We start from the raw sequence: 17,246 nt of genomic DNA, 5'->3' as shown, positions 1-17,246 counted from the left end.
CGAGAGATATAATTCAAGATTCAATGATTTGTCGTCATGTCAAGCCATGGTAAACTGATTTGATTTAGTACGGAGGTCATCGTTCAACCAAACATTCATTCGTTTGATTTATTCATTGTCTACTGCCTAGCCAGTCCAGGGTTCAGAGGGAAGTCAGTCAAGGTATCCTGTATATAATCATACTCACATTCACACCTATGGATAATTTAGAGTTTCCAGTAAGCCTGACAGGCTTGTCTTTGAAATGTAGGAGGAAGCTAGAGTACCAGTATCAGCCCTTTGAGACACTAGTGATTTAGGGCTATATAAATAATCATTGATTGATTGATTGATTGATACCAGGAGAAAACCCACTCAAGCACAAGGAGAACATGCAAAACAATTCAAACTGACTCAAACCTCCTCCAAACAAGCAAACATTGAATTTGAAGTTAAAGTGTAAGTTTTCTGAGGTTGATGAAAGAGCATAAGAGTGCACCTGCAGTAGAAATGTGAGATGCATTCAGAAAACCAATGAAAAGCTGTTATCTATGCAAAAGATTGGGCAGATCTGGACCATTCAAGTGCCAATCGGGTTATCATCCCCGTGCGTTTTGTGTTTTAGTATCGAGAGACCGAGTGTCAGCAAGATATTAATGGACCACATTTACAATGGTGTCATTCACCAGCCATGCTCCATGCATCTCCCAACCACTCCTATTGCCTGTGATGGTGCTATCATTCACTCAAAGACACCATTACAGACTTGAGTGAATACAGCTTGCAATATGCTGCTGTAGTTTCTCTGGTCACATGGAATAAACGCAGCTTTTTGTGACTCGTGACCCTATTTTTTGGCTGCAATATTATTTTTGCATAGGCAAAAGTAAAGAAATATTTCTAAAGTGAGAAATTTGTTGTCAAAATTGGATATCGAACTTATCATTCACGCGTTCATTTGGACTTGCATTGACTGTCATCCAGTCTTCATTGGCTTCTAGTTAAATTCCGCATTGAGTTTAAAATTTTTGTCCTGACATTTAGTGCATTGCATGTTGGGGCCCCACAGTACATCACTGACTTGCTGTACCTCTACTCTTCAGGGCGCAGCCTCCGGTCTTTAGGCCAGGGTCTTCTAAGGATCCTAAAAATTTGTTTTAAAACCCATGGAGACCTGGCATTCCAGGCTATAGCTCCCAGACTCTGGAACAATTTGCACCAGTCCCTCCGTGATCTTGACTGTGATGAGACTTTTAAGAAACATTTGAAAACTTCTCTTTTTAGTAAAGCTTTTAGTTAGAGATGTCCGATAATGGCTTTTTTACCGATGGCCGATATTCCAATATTGTCCAACTCTTAATTACCGATACCGATATCAACCGATACCGATGTATAAAGTCGTGGAATTAACACATTAGTACGCCTAATTTGTTGTAATGCCCCGCTGTCACCAACCTTTTTGAAACCAAGAGCTACTTCTTGGGTACTGATTAAAGCGAAGGGCTACCAGTTTGATACACACTTAAATAAATTGCCATAAATAGCCAATTTTTCTCAATTTAACTTTAACTCTGTTATTATTAATAATTAATGATATTCATCTTTGTGGAAACACTGATCATCTTAATGATTTCTCACAATAAATATATATTTTTGATGACATGTTTTAAATAGGTTAAAATTCAATCTGCACTATTTTAGATTATATACCAAATTGGACCAAGCTATATTTCTAACAAAGACAAATCATTATTTATTCTAGATTTTCCATAAAAAAAATTCAAAAGACTTTGAAATGAGATTTAAATGTGATTCTACAGATTTTCTAGATTTGCCAGAATAATTGTTTTTAATTTTAATCACAATAAGTTTGAATAAATATTTCACAAATATTCTTTGTCAAAAAAACAGAAGCTAAAATGAAGAATTAAATTAAAATTTATTCATCATATTTTACAATAAAATAAATAATTTTACTTGAACATTGATTAAAATTGTCAGGAAAGAAGAGGAAGGAATTTAAAAGGTAAAAAGGTATATGTGTTTAAAAATCCTAAAATAATTTTTAAGGTTGAATTCTTTCTCTAAAATTGTCTTTCTGAAAGTTATAAGAAGCAAAGTAAAAAAATAAATGAATTTATTTAAACAAGTGAAGACCAAGTCTTTAAAAGATTTTCTTGGATTTTCAAATTCTTTTTGAGTTTTGTGTCTCTTAGAATTAAAAATTTCGAGCAAAGCGAGACCAGCTTGCTAGTAAATAAATACAATTTAAAATATAGAGGCAGCTCACTGGTAAGTGCTGCTGTGACGGACTCACGCTGTCGTCTTGCGGGTTCCATGGACCACCAAGGAAGGACATGACTTTGAGCAGGTTTGACTTGCTTTATTTTCCCACACAAGCTTGTCTGCGGTCGGCTCGCTCTTCCGCTGCATCTCCCTTCTCCCTCTGCTGCTCGTTCCGCCGTCAGCTTTTCAGCAGCACGTAATTCAGTCCCCGTCGTTATATGTGTTATTTTCGCTCCGCATCATCACTCCGTCGTTGTGTTTTTCTCGCTTCGCACCATCACCAGCCCCGTTCTCTCCTCCTTCTCCCCTTTTATACAGCGAGAGGAGATACGGTAATCGTGTACAGGTGCGCGATCCACACACCTGATCTTGATTGTGGCGTCGTTCCCGGCACGCCCCGCCGCTGGCTCGCCATCCCCGTCCCCTCGCCGCCATCTTGGGCTTGGCTCCAGCCTGCCCTGCCTTTCTGTCGGACCGTCGGCTACGCCTCTCCACAGCTGCTATTTGAGCTATTATTAGAACAGGCCGGCGGGCGACTCATCTGGTCCTTACATTAAATAATGTAACAAGGTTTTCCAAAATAAATCAACTCAAGTTATGGAAAAAATGCCAACATGGCACTGCCATATTTATTATTGAAGTCACAAAGTGCATTATTTTTTTTAACATGCCTCAAAACAGCAGCTATGAATTTGGGACAAAATGCTCCCTGAAAGGAGGTTGAGGTGGGCGGGGTTAAGGAGGGGGGAGGGAGTAGCGGGGGGGGGGGGGGGGGTGAATATTGTAGCATCCCGGAAGAGTTAGTACTGCAAGAGATTCTGGGTATTTGTTCTGTTGTGTTTATGTTGTGTTATGTTGTGGATGTTCTCCCAAAATGTTTTAGTCATTCTTGTTTGGTGTGGGTTCAAAAAGTGGCGCATATTTGTAACAATGTTAAAGTTGTTTATACGGCTACCCTCAGTGTGACCTGTATGGCTGTTGATCAAGTATGCCTTACATTGACGTACTTGTGAAAAGCCGTAGTTATTACAGGTATGTGACTGAATTGGCACTTAGAGGCAGTGCCTTTAAGGTTTATTGGCGCTCTGTACCTCTCCCTACGTCCATATACACAGCAGCGTTTTAAAAAGTCATATATTTTACTTTTTGAAACCGATAATTATAAAACCGATACCGATAATTTCCGACATTATGTTATAAAGCATTTTTCGGTCGAGAATATCGGCAGTCCGATAATATCGGACATCCATACTTTTAGTTAATGCACCTTTTAACTATAATTTTTAATCCACATTGTATCCTTTTTATGATGTTGCCCTTGTTGTTTAAAATTGAATTGTTGTTTTACTTCCCCTATGTTTTGTACAGCGCTTTATGATTTTATCTGTTAAAAGCGCTTATACTTACTCACTAAAGGACACACCCCAGCTGTTAGATGGAACATACTAGCTGTGTCATTTAGTGTCTGACATCTGTCGCGAATATTGTCATGCTTAAATGAGGCAGACAAACAACAATCAGCTTTGACTGATGAATCATCCTTTGTCAGCCATGTCATTTAAATAACTAATCTCTTGCGTCTTCTCTGGCTTGTGTTTGCGCGATTGAGTGTTTTTGTAGCTCTGTTATTTGCTTGGCTTCAATTCAAATCAATCTGTTTTTTATTGGCAAGAATGTTCATAAAAAACGGTGAACAATACCATTATTTATGATTATCAGCATTTGTATTCGTGCCCATACAGGAATGAAAGACATACTAAACATGAGTAGGTTAATCTAGATTGTATGTTTGTATATTTCACAAACACATTTCATTGCTATTTGTGCAAGGACAAAATTGAGACCTGCAGAATTATGTATGTGGTTATTTATTCTGTGAATTTAATATTTTCACATGAGTATCTGTTGTGATCGTGTTTGTTTTATTTCATTCCCTCCCCTCTCTTTGTGGGCGCAGATATGTATCGTCTGGAGTTGGCTGGTGGACTTGGGGTCATATTGCTGCTGCTGGGAGTCTTCACGGCACTTTATAAGTGCTACAACTTGGAAATCATGCTGTGCTACAGGAGGCATTTAGGCAGTGATGAAACCGAAGATGGTAAGTGTTCCAAGAGTTTTTACCAGCAGGTGTCATTACATTGCCAGTTGATACAAGTATAAATGCAGTCCCTTTGCATGGTTCCGATAGGTACAGCAACTGTATGTCCAAACAGATATGATCCAAAACCAGAAACACATAAACATCATAGAGCCGATGCAAAAGTAAAATTCAAAAAAACTAACACTGCATTACAAAAATACTGTGAATCAAGTAACAAAACTAAGGTCAGCAATGCTACAAACATTTGTTAGACATATGAAGGATTAAAAACATGCACTGAAACCATACATACATACTATATACCAGGGGTCACAAACCTTTTTGAAACCAAGAGCTACTTCTTGGGTACTGATTAATGCGAAGGGCTACCAGTTTGATACACACTTAAAAAATTGCCAGAAATAGCCAATTTGCTCAATTTACCTTTAATAAATAAATCCATATACCGGTATATATATATGGGTATTCTGTCGTACATTTTTTTTCCTTTTACGGAAGGTTTTTTGTAGAGAATAAATGATGACAAAAACACTTAATTGAACGGTTTAAAAGAGGAGAAAACAGGAAAAAAATGAAAATTAAATTTTGAAACATAGTTTATCTTCAATTTCAACTCTTTAAAATTCTAAATTCAACCGAAAAAGAGAAGAGAAAAACTATCTAATTTGAATATTTTTGAAAAAAAAAATTAAAAATTATGAAACATCATTGGTAATTTTTCCTGATTAACATTAATTTTAGAATTTTGATGACATGTTTTAAATGGGTTAAAATCCAATTTGCATTTTCTTAGAATATATAACAAATTGGACCAAGCTACATTTCTAACAAAGACAAATCATTATTTCTTCTAGATTTTCCAGAACAATTTTTTTTTTTTAATTCAAAAGACTTTGAAATAAGATTTAAATTTGATTCCAAAGATTTTCTAGATTTGCCAGGATAATTTTTTTGAATTTTAATCATAAGTTTGAAGAAATATTTCACAAATATTTTTTGTCAAAAAAACAGAAGCTAAAATGAAGAATTAAATAAAATTGTATTTATTATTATTTACAATAAAAAAAAAATATTGAACATTGATTTAAATTGTCAGGAAAGAAGAGGAAGGAATTTAAAAGGTAAAAGGGTATATGTGTTTAAAAATCCTAAAATCATTTTTAAGGTTGTATTTTTTCTCTAAAATTGTCTTTCTGAAAGTTATAAGAAGCAAAGTAAAAAAATAAATGTATTTATTTAAACAAGTGAAGACCAAGTCTTTAAAAGATTTTCTTGGATTTTCAAATTCTATTTGAGTTTTGTCTCTCTTAGAATCAAAAATGTCGAGCAAAGCGAGACCAGCTTGCCAGTAAATAAATTAAATTAAAAAAATAGAGGCAGCTCACTGGTAAGTGCTGCTATTTGAGCTATTTTTAGAACAGGCCAGCGGGCTACTCATCTGGTCCTTACGGGCTACATGGTGTCCGCGGGTAGCGCGTTGGTGACCCCTGCTAAACACCATACATTTACCATACACAACATAAACCATACATACTGCATACATGTTCATCTTAGTTCCTGAGTTATTCAATCCAGATGTCAGTGCAGTTTAATCAGAGTAATGTTGAATATTTATTGATCACACATGGTAAACAGTTATATTCTTCCAGCATCATCAGGATGACAGCCTGACTCCTCGCTGCCAAGAAGATCTAATGATGCCAGCCAATTTCTGTGATTACCAATTATCTATCCCTTAGACATTACAATGCACTGTAGAGAATATGAAATATTACAAATAATATTAAAATCTGTCAAACTGTAATGAGGCTTTGCAATAATGAGTTGGAATTACTTTGGAACTATTAAATTATATGTAATATAGATAGGGGAAACATTTACAAAAAATGTAATAAGTGTTTTGCAAATACCATGAAATTAGATACATTCAATGAAGAGCTAACAAGTACAGGAAGAAAATGTAAACATTATTGTAATGACTGTAATTTTCAATACATACAGTGCATAGTTTTCAATGCCAGTCTGATATCCAGATAAATATTTGTTCATAACTTTTATGGACAGAATTTCTAGGCACAGTCAAGGCGTTGAGGGATTCCGGTTTGGTGGCCGCGGGATTAGGTCTCTGCTTTTTGCAGATGATGTGGTCCTGATGGCTTCATCTGGCCGGGATCTTCAGCTCTCACTGGATCGGTTCGCAACCGAGTGTGAAGCGACCAGAATGAGAATCAGCACCTCCAAATCCGAGTCCATGGTTCTCGCCCGGAAAAGGGTGGAATGCCATCTCCAGGTTGGGGAGGAGACCCTGCCCAAAGTGGAGGAGTTCAAGTACCTAGGAGTCTTGTTCACGATTGGGGGAAGAGTGGATCGTGAGATCGACAGGCGGATCGGTGCGGCGTCTTTAGTAATGCGGAAGTTGTACCGATCCGTTGTGGTGAAGAAGGAACTGAGCCGGAAGGCAAAGCTATCAATTTACCGGTCGATCTACGTTCCCATCCTCACCTATGGTCATGAGCTTTGGGTCATGACCGAAAGGATAAGATCACGGGTACAAGCGGCCGAAATGAGTTTCCTCCGCCGGGTGGCGGGGCTCTCCTTTAGAGATAGGGTGAGAAGCTCTGTCATCCGGGAGGAACTCAAAGTAAAGCCGCTGCTCCTCCACATCGAGAGGAGCCAGATGAGGGGGTTTGGGCATCTGGTCAGGATGCCACCCGACCGCCTCCGTAGGGAGGTGTTTAGGGCACGTCCAACCAGTAGGAGGCCACGGGGAAGACTCAGGACACGTTGGGAAGTCTATGTCTCCCGTCTGGCCTGGGAACGCCTCGGTATCCCCCGGGAAGAGCTAGACGAAGTGGCTGGGGAGAGGGAAGTCTGGGCTTCCCTGCTTAGGCTGCTGCCCCCGCGACCCAACCTTGGATAAGCGGAAGAAGATGGATGGATGGATGGATGGATAGTTCTAACTTGCGAAGTAACAAGGAAATTGGATTGTTCTTGTTTGCTGTTGTTCCTTCACTCGGGCCCAATGTCAGCAGTTCATTGGCATCTCAAAAATTAATGTCTAAATTCTGGAGAGTGAGGACTGCTGAAATGAAAGAGGTGTGAAAGAAGACATTTAAGACACACTAAAAAAGTTGGATGTTTGTGTCATCACGTTCATTGTCATCGACTGACAACAACATCCTGACATTTTTCCCCCAAAGGTTGTCTCATTCCACGAGAAGAGTGGGCATTAACAAGCTTCATCAAAAAAAAAGGAGTCCAGTTGCCTCAATTCAACCTTTTCTGGTTACCATGACTGAGAATCTACACAGACACTTCAACAGTCTTACAATAAACTCAGAGACTCCAAAAACAGAACAGAAAAATGGTTTCTGTTTTGATGTTAGTTTATTTCTCCCATGCAAACAGTTACAATGTATTACACCACAATTTACAGTTTTACATTTTAAAATGTCCAAAAAGGAGTAGGAAGAAACTCAGTTTGAAAATATTAATACAATTGCAGTATGTGTTGCACAGAGACACTGCTTGCTAGGGGTGATTCCTGTATATATTTTGAGAGTGTTGCTTCGGATCATTGTTATGCTTTGCATGGTATCTTGGTATACAGCACTACTCCTGGTTATTCATTTCTCTCAATCTCTGTATTTCTTTCTGTGTCCAATGTAGATAATAAAGAGTATGATGGATATCTCTCTTACACCAAAGTGGATCTGGATTCATTGGGCAGGTCAGCCACCTCTGTGCACACATGCTATATTTAACACTGCCTTCTTCTTTATCAACTCTATTTAAACAGAACACATATTAATGTAGTGCACACAAAACTGGCCAACACATGCTAGTTTACTAGGGTGTAAGTCAGGGGTGCTCGGTATGTTTGACTCGGGGGCCACACTAGGTTAAAAGAATTTTGCCCAGGGTGGGGCTAAACACACTTTTTTTTATGCATTTCTTAACAAATTGCCGTATTTTAAGGTGTAATTGCTTGGCATTGTAGCTTATCCATCTAACATGGGTATGGGGAACATATTCTGGGGAACATATTCTAAGTAAAAATGATTTAATTTAGAGTTATTTGGACATTAGAGCATACTTACCAGCCTTGAGACTTCCGATTTCGGGAGGTGGAGGGTAGGGGGGCGTAGTTAAGAGGGGAGGAGTGTAATTCACCAACTCGAGTATTTCATACATACATACATATATATATATATATATATATATATATATATATATATATATATATATATATATATATATATATATATATATATATATATATATATATATATATATATGTATATATATATATGTATGAAATACTTGACTTTAAGTGAATTGTAGCTATAAATATTTATTTTATTATATATATAAGTAAAAGAAATAGTTGAATTTCCGACGGCGCCTATCAAATACACAGTAATAAAAACACAGTTGTTCTATTAATTGTACTGTGCTTGCTGGTTACTAAAAAAAAAAAAACACTTACCTTTCACTACTTGAGTAACCTTTGTTCTGCCATTTGCGTACTGGCGACCGATCTCCGAATCCGGGAACATATCCTTCACGGATTTGTTGTAGACATCCGCAAATGAGAACTGGATGTTGCATCCAGCTATCAGCATAGCCATCTTTGTCTCAGCATAAGTTACACCATCAGGTCTCCATTTTGCGAGGTGGCCCATAATACTGGGTTGTGAACGATGCTGCGCTGCTGACGCTTTGTGTTCAATGGAGAAGTTTGTTCTACAAAATTTACAGGCAACATACCCCATCCCCTTTGAACTCTCCTGTATAAACTGAAATTCTTTTTTCCATTCGTTTTGGAACTTGCCTGCGTATTTCTTCATTTTGCTCATCGGCGGTGTAATATATTGGGTTGGAGTCAATAACCAGGCGACGTTATGAAGTTACGTCTCTTTACTGTGGGCTTCAGAACAGACTCCCTAATGCATATTTTCCTTGACTGCACTTAAATGTAGAATATATGTAGAATATATTTATATTATTCATATATTATGTATTATATATATTATATTATTTATTATTATCATTGTTTATTGTGAGAGAACTGTAGTGCTGAATTTCCCCCAGGGATCAATAAAGTACATTATATTCTATTTTATGTACAGTAGATGGCAGTATTGTCCTGTTTAAGATGGTCACAACATTGCTCAGTTTGATGCATGGAGCTGGAGAGGGTGTGGCCTCCGGCTCCGCCTGAATTTCGGGAGATTTTCGGGAGAAAATTTGTCCCTAGAGGTTTTCGGGAGAGGCGCTGAATTTCGGGAGTCTCCCGAAAAATCCGGGAGAGTTGGCAAGTATTAGGGGAACATATAAGGGTTAGGGTTATTCATAAGCAATAATTCTGAGGTTATTGAGGGGAGACTCTTAGTTAATGGCTTACTGGTTTTATAATAAGGTCATGCAAAATAAGGCATTAATAAGTACTTAATAATGACTAATTAAGGGCCTATATGTTACTAATTTGCATGTTAATAAGCAACTAATTAATGGTGAATATGTTCCCCATACTGAAGTGTTACCATAAATGGCTTTTGCTTGTATAGCGCTTTTCTACATTCAAGGTACTCAAAGCGCTTTGACACCATTCACACACATATTCACACACATGGCGGGAGCTGCCATGCAGGGACCTAACCACGACCCATCAGGAGCAAGGGTGAAGTGTCTTGCTCAACCCTCAGGTTGCTGGCACAGCCACTCTCCCAACCGCGCAACGCCGTCCCCATAAGGCATTAACAAGTACTTAATAACGACTTATTAAGAGCCAATTTGTTACTAATTTGCGTGTTAATACCCAATTAATTATTGGTGAATATGCGTTACCCATACTAAAGTGTTAGCCTAACATGGATACAAATGAAGACATAACCCGCATAATTGTTTCCATTTCCTGAAGTCTATAACCAGTTGAACAAAACACAATTTTATTTTGATAATTGTTACGTACCTTTTGCACTGGATGGTACTTACTCAATCACGGTGGAAGAGGGGTTAGTGCGTCTGCCTCACAATACGAAGTTCCTGCAGTCCTGGGTTCAAATCCAGGCTCGGGATCTTTCTGTGTGGAGTTTGCATGTTCTCCCCGTGAATGCGTAGGTTCCCTCCGGGTACTCCGGCTTCCTCCCACTTCCAAAGACATGCACCTGGGGATAGGTTGATTGGCAACACTAAATTGGCCCTAGAGTGTGAATGTGAGTGTGAATGTTGTCTGTCTATCTGTGTTGGCCCTGCGATGAGGTGGCGACTTGTCCAGGGTGTACCCTGCCTTCCGCCCGATTGTAGCTGAGATAGGCGCCAGCGCCCCCCGCAACCCCGAAAGGGAATAAGCGGTAGAAAATGGATGGATGGATGGATGCGTTACCCATACTAAAGTGTTAGCCTAACATGGATACAAATGAAGACATAACCCGCATAATTGTTTCCATTTCCTGAAGTCTATAACCAGTTGAACAAAACACAATTTTATTTTGATAATTGTTACGTACCTTTTGCACTGGATGGTACTTACTCAATCACTCCAACTTTTATTGATACTTTTCCAGTGGAAACACCAGGTACTGTCAGGTACAAATATGAGTACAGCATTTATCTTGTTCTGCCTTGTGCGTTCAATGACATGTTTTTTTCTTGGGCTTCCTGCACTAACATTTAAAAGTGCAGAAATGCCCAAAGCCAATCCCAAGATGGTACTTGGCAGTAAAAACAGTGCAACATCAAAATGTGTATCTTTGTGTACAGTGCAATCCCATTATAAGGTGTGTTAAACTAGAGCCAGCCACCTGCTGTACGGAGTTCTAACGGCAATCTCAATTTGCAAACAGTCCCATTATGTTTATAAGTGAAGGCAAGTTATCAGTGGCTGGCTGCCGTCAATAAAAGAATGTATGCACTTGATGATGTAAATGGTAAATGGTTGTACTTGTATAGCGCTTTTCTACCCCTTTTCTAAGTAGCCCAAAGCGCTTTGACAGTATTCACCCATTCACACACTGATGTTGGGAGCTGCCATGCAAGGCGCTAACTAGGCTACTTGATCATGCTTTTGTGTGACTCTTAACTTATGCAGAACGAGCAGCGATGAGGAGACGTTTGCTTTGGAGATCTTGCCTGACGTGTTGGAGAAACATTACGGATACAAGCTGTTTATACCAGACAGAGATCTCATTCCAAGCAGTAGTAAGTATCCATCAGTCACGTCTCTATCGACCCGGCTTGGCACACACAGAAGCCCTAAAACACCCAGAGTGATTACTTTATGTGGTTATGCATCATAACATACTCGCAATGCGCTGACACACATGGTATGTATTTGGTCACAGTTGTACCTCTCTAACGTCATTGGGCCAAATTCCAGCCAAAACACACACGTTAGCATGTTTCTGTCATTCTTACCCGACTACAAACACACATAGTCACACACACACACACACACACACACACACACACTGAGTGGACACATTTTATCCACACAATTTTTCATCATTTCTGGGGTTATGTGTCACTCTCTGTCCTGTACTCAAGGGGGAAATTTGGCTGTTATTGCTCTATCTGTCAATGCTCTGACCTCACTTACACACATACACACACACAAACACACACAATCACACACATACACTATCATAGATGGACAACCACAGTCTGTTTAGAATACCAAAGCATTTTTATTTGAAAGTGTTTTTTGCAGGCAACAGATATTATCTGTGTTGTATTCATGTTTTATCTTCAACTCTGTGAATGATTTCAAGTCTCCTCTGACAAATTGTCCGTCCTAGTAAAGATGGAAACATAACTGTTGTTGTAAGTGTCTAAAATGACCGTTTGAGGACATCAGTTATAATTTATTTTTTCTTAGCGAATGTGTCCCGACACATTTTTCTTATCTCATATGCACATTGAGCATTAAATCAGACAACTAATAATTGTGTTTGTTTTGATTTTTTTTATTCATACATGTATACATTTATGTATTGTTGCATTTGAAACAATTGTATTGTTGATAATAGATGTAATTATTGCTATAATTCATTATCAATCATGCTATTTCTATTGGTATTTGTATTGCCCCATTTGTAGTGTGATAATGTTGATTGTCATTTCTGTGTTAATAATATTTACTTCACTAATTGTTTCTTTGCTATCACTTTTTGTATCATATTTGTACATATCAAATTAGCTGATGTTGTTGCTGCTTTTGTTTTTGTTGTTGTTGTCTCTCTGTGTGCTACCCGCAATTTCCCACTCTGTCTTCCTTTTTTTTCTTTTTCTATCCCCTCCTGCTCTGGTCCGGCTGTGCCAAACATTAAATAAATATATTTAACGAAGTCAAATACAAATAAGGCAACAAGAGAAGTATCCCACACTTCTCTTTTGTAAAGTAAATCTTTACAGCAGATATGGGCATCTACATCAACAATATGATTTGCCCAAGTGACTGGACAAGACATAATCAATATAATATAGAATTTAAAAAAGTCATATTTCTTGATGATTAAAGATCAGTTAGACCAGGGGTCGGCAACCTTTACCACTCAAAGAGTAATTTTGACCCGTTTCACAGGGTAAAGAAAACAATGGGAGCCACATAACTCTTTTGAAATTTATAATAAAATAATACGGCATACAGCGTTTTTTTTGCTTTGTGCTATGTATAAACCAGCGGTCTCAGACATGCGGCCCGCACCTTAATATGAAAATGTAATGTTAGTGCAGCCCGCGAGTTATGTATGAACGCTGCTTGACAGCCTCACACCTGCCAAATCTCCCAATTTTCCCGGGAGTTTCCCGAATTTCAGAGTAATTATTTTCACAAATGTACGCTTGTGTTCACCCAATGAACAATAATAAGGGCGTACAATGATGGCACCACCGCAAGCGCCCTCTACAGCTTGTACAAATAGCTTGCCAGCCCAAAGAATTGTTTGATAAGACTATTGTAGACACACGTAACAGACTGCAAGGCATCCTTATTCAACAGCAATACAGGTCACACTGAGGGTGGCCGTTTAAACAACTTTAGCACTATTACTAATACACTGTGAACCCACACCAAACAAGAATGACAAACACATTTTGGGAGAACATCCGCACTATAACACAATATAAACACAACACAACAAATACCCATAATCCCAAGTTTCCCTAACTCTTCCGGGCTACATTATACACCCAGCTACCACCAACCCAACAGTGCCCCCCCCCTCCACCCCTCAGTGCGTCGGTTGAGGTGGGCCGGGTTGGGGAGGCGGGAGTGTATAATGCAGCCCGGAAGAGTTAGGGATACATGGGATTCTGGGTATTTGTTCTGTCGTGTTTATGTTGTGTTATAGTGCGGATGTTCTCCCGAAATGTGTTTGTCATTCTTGTTTGGTGTGGGTTCACAGTGTGGCACATATTAGTAAGAGTGTTAAAGTTGTTTATATCACAACCCTCAGTGTGACCTGTATGTCTGTTGACCAAGTATGCCTTGCAGTTGCGCATGATAGATAGATAGATAGTACTTTATTGATTCCTTCAGGAGAGTTCCTTCAGGAAAATTAATTAATAAATGCGTTCTGATAGAGGTCACATCCAAAATGTGACCGGCCGGCCGGCACGCAGACAACATGGTGAAAATCCTGGTGCGATTACATGTAGAATTGGTGCAAGAGGCATTGTCATCACGGCACGCCCTCAAAGTTGGTGTCTGGGTGAAAATCGAAAAATGTTGGTAGAGACACTGAAATCTGGAAACCAGACTTCTCCAGGCGGTGGGCAAGTATGCGGCTGAGCCACATCAGAGTGGTCAAAGAGCCGCGAGTTGCCGACCCCTGAGTTAGACTGTACATCCTGGTGCTTTTATTGGACGACAACTGTACACATTGACGAGCAAGAGGCAGAGTGGATTTGTACGTACAGATGTAATTATCTTTAGAGGTTTCCAAATAGATATATAAAGATTCAGATTTACTGACCTTAGTTCAGTTTTAATACATGTTTTATAGTCAATGAAACACGGAGGTGGTTAGACAAAATTTGTACTGAAATAAGAGCATCGTTCCAGCTGTGTTTCTCGATTACTGGGTCGTGAGGTGCCAGGGGGTTGCATGCACAAGGAGGATTTCCATTATTTGTGTCTACAATTTAGTATTCATTATGGCTTTTTGTACTGCAGCAGTAGTTGGTGTGTGTGTGCATGTGTGTGAGAGAGAGTGAGACAGCCACTACTATAGCATGCGCTACAAAAGATGCACATTTTACATTTTACATTATAGCATCATTTATGATGCTATAACAGTGCTAATGGTTTTTGTGCAGCTAAAACATAAAAAATTAAAAATTAAAAAATAAATAAATACAGGCTTCACGGTGGCAGAGGGGTTAGTGCGTCTGCCTCACAATACGAAGGTCCTGCAGTCCTGGGTTCAAATCCAGGCTCGGGATCTTTCTGTGTGGAGTTTGCATGTTCTCCCCGTGAATGCGTGGGTTCCCTCCGGGTACTCCGGCTTCCTCCCACTTCCAAAGACATGCACCTGGGGATAGGTAGATTGGCAATACTAAAAAATTGGCCCTAGTGTGTGAATGTGAGTGTGAACGTTGTCTGTCTATCTGTGTTGGCCCTGCGATGAGGTGGCGACCTGTCAACGGTGTACCCCGCCTTCCCCCCGATTGTAGCTGAGATAGGCGCCAGCGCCCCCCGCGACCCCGATAGGGAATAAGCGGTAGAAAATGGATGGATGGATAAATAGATACATCTAAAACTTACCGCAACGTGTTTTCTTTATTTGAAAGTTTAATTATTGTAGGCTGAAAAGTAATTGTTTCTACTGACACAGATGACAGCGCATGATACACAAGTTTATTTGTCTTGTTTGTAAGTAAACATTGACATCGCCTCGTCTGACATAATTCCACGTTTTATAGTGTGTCGTTTGGGTGAGGTCGTGTGACTGCCAGGCTCTGTTTGGTTGGTGAAATGAAGTCAAACATCTCTAGGGCTGGATGAAGTTTCTCTAACAAGCCGAATAAATGCGTCTTTGCGAGCAGATTATAAATAATTGTGTTATAAATAGATGTAGCGATCCAAATAAAAATCAGTGTAACGGAGTAAAAGTAGCTATACTTCTTTACAAAAATTAAAATAATATGTTGCATTAAAACTACTCTGATAAGTACAATTTATCTAAAAAGTTACTTAAGTAAATGTAATGTTACTTCTTACCCTGATGGAACATAATATAGCCTTATGTTCCCAATTCTGAAATGCGGTATTTGTGGTGTTATGTTTCAAGACCATCCACAAATACCAAGTTAACGTGAGTAATTGAGACGGTCATGAAAATATCTGTTTTTGACTCGTTGATAAATCCTGGATTTTAATGCTGCATCGCGCCACCACTGTAAACTAAGCCAACTCGCTTCTTCTCCTTCAAACTTTTTTGCTAGGTTGACATGAACGTTCTCCTCTGATCTCGGATCAACATTTGCACACAAACTGACCACTGTCATTTTTGTATTAAATTCAGCTTATATCTCACACATTTATTAAAGTCACTATAAATTAGAAAATGTTTGGGTATTCACTATAACTAAATGACAATGAAAGATGATTAGTAAAACAGAAGGAAATAGAGTCCTTATCTAGCCTTCAGCCTGATCATCAAGAGTAGTGCTTTTATCAGCACTAATATCATGCCGTACTTTTTATGATATTTTTATGATTTTATTTTAATGACTCTTATTTTGAGCACAATTCCAAAGAGACCAGCCAGGTGAGATAATAATACAAACGTTTGATGTAGGGTGGTTAATACATTTAAAATTAAATAATTATGAAAGGAAAGGCAAGCATACATAATTGTATCAATGCTGTGCCAATTAATCCTGAGTGTGAAATTGCAGTGGGTGTGTCAGAAGATTTCTCATTATTTTAGCAATTCGTGCTAATCATCTGAAATAATAAACAGCTGCAGGGACCTACTTTTTTTTATTTTTTTTTTAACAATTAAGACTCACACAAACAGCACAAAAAAATGGTTTCTGCATTAGGTTGAAGCAAAGGAATTAGATCATCAAAACTGCTTGGCGCTATTTTCTGAACGATAAAATGAAGAAGAACAAACTCTTGACTGATTTTCAGTTTGTTGTGACTTGACTGTTTTCTTGACACACATCTCGCACCAGAAATGTTGTAGAACATTCCTGACAATGACAAGGGTCAATTGAGATGTTCATAATGACAAGGGTCAATTGAGATGTAATGCAATGAATGTATTTCAATCTATTTAAGAATACCTCAAACAGTGGAATGTTTAGACATCTTCCTTATGTCACTTTATTACTGTATGTGTTTGATATATTCACCAACAACTGCTTTCTATTATTGTGAGGTTGATGGCCATTCCCCAAAATGGGTGCCATGTGCTTCTTATGAATCCATCAAAGTAAACTTAAATTGCTGTCTTTGTTCAACTCTGTTCTGACAATTCACAAACACAGGGCCTGATTTACTAAGATCCAAATACCACACGTTTAACAGCATGTGCAATCTATCAAATTGTGTGTACTATTAACGGGCGTGTTGCGTATGATCGACTGACACTGCATGTACAATTGTAAAGTGGTGTAGAATGCCTTATTTAAATTAGGATTCTGTGTGTACGATACGAGGCCTCACCACTCCATCAATTACTGCACATTCATTTTATCATGCTCCGAGCTCTGATGTTTGTTGTGTTTTCAAACATGCAGGAAACATTTACCACCCATTATTTTTTTGCAGCACTGAAGGTGCTCATTTTGGAGATATATTAATAATAATTATTACAAATGAAAAAACGAACAGCGTTAACAAAAAAAAAATGCCAGCGGACAAAAA

At 38.6% G+C, this 17,246-nt stretch overlaps 1 protein-coding gene across 3 annotated transcripts in view; it reads left to right on the top strand.

Moving 5' to 3' along the window:
* il1rapl2 (interleukin 1 receptor accessory protein-like 2) overlaps positions 1-17,246 on the top strand; it is a 761,422-nt gene that overhangs the window by 730,922 nt on the left and 13,254 nt on the right. For all 3 annotated transcript variants that reach the window (XM_061901658.1, XM_061901657.1, XM_061901659.1), the window contains 3 exons: positions 4,223-4,363; positions 8,036-8,096; positions 11,460-11,569. In XM_061901658.1, the coding sequence (XP_061757642.1) occupies positions 4,223-4,363; positions 8,036-8,096; positions 11,460-11,569 (312 nt within the window). The remainder of the gene's footprint in view (positions 1-4,222; positions 4,364-8,035; positions 8,097-11,459; positions 11,570-17,246) is intronic.

This window comes from Nerophis ophidion, linkage group LG05, assembly GCF_033978795.1.
Source record: "Nerophis ophidion isolate RoL-2023_Sa linkage group LG05, RoL_Noph_v1.0, whole genome shotgun sequence".
In the NCBI taxonomy this organism is placed as follows: domain Eukaryota; kingdom Metazoa; phylum Chordata; class Actinopteri; order Syngnathiformes; family Syngnathidae; genus Nerophis; species Nerophis ophidion.
This window is presented reverse-complemented; position numbering and strand designations above follow the sequence as displayed.